Genomic DNA, 2,500 nt, shown 5'->3' on the forward strand with positions numbered 1-2,500 from the left:
TGTTTCCTTCACCCTTTATTACTGTTCTTTAGTTGTGATGGTAACGTGCAGCTCGAGTCTTTAAATAATAACTGGTGGATGAAAACCATGTTGGGATTAAGATCTCAAATCAGCCTACACGAGGAACAAAGACGTTGGGTTTATCCACAGCAGCTGAGAGAAAAAGCTTTTGATGAAATCTCAACCCATGAAACCAGCCAGTTATTGGAACATGCTGATTCATTCCTGGTCTCCTGCCAAAGACATTTTTATGTCAACATTGTGTACAGTAAACAACTCCAAGCGTATACGAAACAAGTCCAAGATGTCTTTTTTTTAGAGAGAAAATTGGCACCACATTATAACACAGTTCACAGACACTGAGAGCAGCCAATTTGCTGTTAGTCGGGAAACTTGTTAGCTTTCAACCTCTACATGATTATTTTCTTCCTCGACACATGAGCTGTAACACCTGCAGTGCAAAAATAATAATAATAATAATAATAACAGCCAGGAAAAGAGGTTCTCTAAATAAACCCCCTTCATTGGGGCTGAGGGATACAGGCCACGCCTCCTTTACTAGACTTGACCACGCCTTTTTAACAGTCTTGAGAGGTACATGCTGTATCTCAGTGCCAGCTGTGTGTGGGTCTAAAGGTAACAAACATGAAAACATTTACACTTAAATGCTAATGATGATGATGATGATGATGATGATGATGATGAAGTCATTCTGGGAAATCATCATGTTACCAAGTGAACATAAAAACATTCTTTTCTCTGATTGGTCCAAAGCTCTGATCCTGGAGACTCTCTAGAGTCTCTTCTCTATATCTTATAGAAACATCTCCAGATTTAGACGCAGGCTTTGTTTTTAGCAGCCAATCAGGATTGAGATGTTAACACACGCATCGTCTCTAAGACACGCCCGGCGGCTCGTGCCGCGCCGTAGAGCTGCTAATCATGCTAGGAGGATGTCACATGTGTGGTGTGTGAGTGAGTGTGTGTGTGTGTTTGTGTGTGTGAGTGAGTGAGTGTGTGTGTGTGAGTGAGTGTGTATGTGTGGGGTGTGTGTGTGGGAGTGAGTGAGTGTGTGTGTGTGGTGTGTGTAGGAGTGAGTGAGTGTGTGTGTGTGGTGTGTGTGTGTGGTGTGTGTGAGTGAGTGTGTGTGGTGTGTGTAAGTGTGTGTGTGAGTGTGGTGTGTGTGTGTCTCAGATGATGGAGGAACAGACAGAGTCAGGAGTTTTACACATTGATCTGTCACTTTCTTCTTTGTTTTCTCAGTAAACCTGCCGGTCACCTGGACAAGGCCGACACGGCAACCATCACCATGGAAACGCTGCATCAGAAGCGGGTCGGTACGGAGTCCAAACGAAGGTAAAGGGCAGCTTTAAGCTGTTTAATTAACATTCACACACAGTGACACTCAGCCATCTGTGTGTGTGTGTGTGTGTGTGTGTGTGTGTGTGTGTGTGTGTGTGATTCACTGTTATTTACTCAGTGATTAATAAACCTGACTCCATATGATCCAGCTCATAAATTATTACCCACATCTTTACTGCTGCCCTTTTCTTTCTTAAAAGAAAATCATTTTGATCACAAACTGCTTTGGGTCTGTTCACACGGTGCGTCCATGCGAGCGAGCCGTTACTATAGAAACGATAAGCGATAAACCGAGCGCGTTGACAACGATAAACGTGTCAGAGCTGCTGTTAGAGAAAACTCATCAACACTTCTGACAGCAACAAGGTGCAGTGACAGATTCCTGCCTGCGATAAGCGCCCGTGTCCATCCAGACGCCGGCGTACGGTGCTGCCTGGACATCAGATACACAGTGAGATTATATTCCTGACGCCTCAGGCATCTCCACCGCTCTTTATCACAGACTGCTTGGTGATTCCAGCTGGCGTCCAGTAGACCAAAGGCCTCGGTGAATCACGGCTTGGTTCGTAATGCCTGCTGGTGTGAGTGACTCACAGCTCTCCTGATAGCGTCTCATCGTATCTGGCTGGCGAGATGACGGGGAGGATTCGCAGTCTGACGGTGGGGGAGGAAAAACAGACCCAGCATGATGTGTGCGATTGCTCACATTGATTTCTATTTTTTTCTCTTCTCATTACAATAAGAAGTTGTTTTTCAGGTTGTTTGTCCACGTCTAAGAAACTTCGTCATTAAACGAACGTTAACAATTTTAAAGGAAACGCAGGCGTCATGACGACGTAACTCTAACCTGCTGGTTAAAGGCTACACAAAGTCCTCGTCCCTCTGCACCTCGGAGGCTCCACTTTATTCCCCAGTTTTGCTCCTGAGGGTCTGTCACATGAAGAACTAGAAGAAAGTAATAAATCCCACATGGGAATCGTTTTATAGAGAGAAGAAAACCTTAATCACAGCTGGAGAGAACAGATGTGCAGCTGTCAGAGAGTCCAGCTTTGTGTTGCTCAAGTTTTTTTATTTTTTCATTTCTGTTTTTTTTTTTAAAGAAGTGTAAAAAAAAAACCTCATATTAATTCTGTTTAAG

The 2,500-nt window shown here is 44.0% G+C and overlaps 1 protein-coding gene across 1 annotated transcript in view; it reads left to right on the top strand.

The window, feature by feature from the left end:
* The window catches only part of l3mbtl3 (L3MBTL histone methyl-lysine binding protein 3), a 19,632-nt gene that overhangs the window by 11,216 nt on the left and 5,916 nt on the right, over positions 1–2,500 (top strand). Inside the window, exon 18 of the mRNA XM_060882770.1 lies at positions 1,264–1,356. Coding sequence (XP_060738753.1) covers positions 1,264–1,356 — 93 coding nt within the window. The remainder of the gene's footprint in view (positions 1–1,263; positions 1,357–2,500) is intronic.

This window comes from Tachysurus vachellii, chromosome 12 (assembly GCF_030014155.1).
Source record: "Tachysurus vachellii isolate PV-2020 chromosome 12, HZAU_Pvac_v1, whole genome shotgun sequence".
Classification (NCBI taxonomy): domain Eukaryota; kingdom Metazoa; phylum Chordata; class Actinopteri; order Siluriformes; family Bagridae; genus Tachysurus; species Tachysurus vachellii.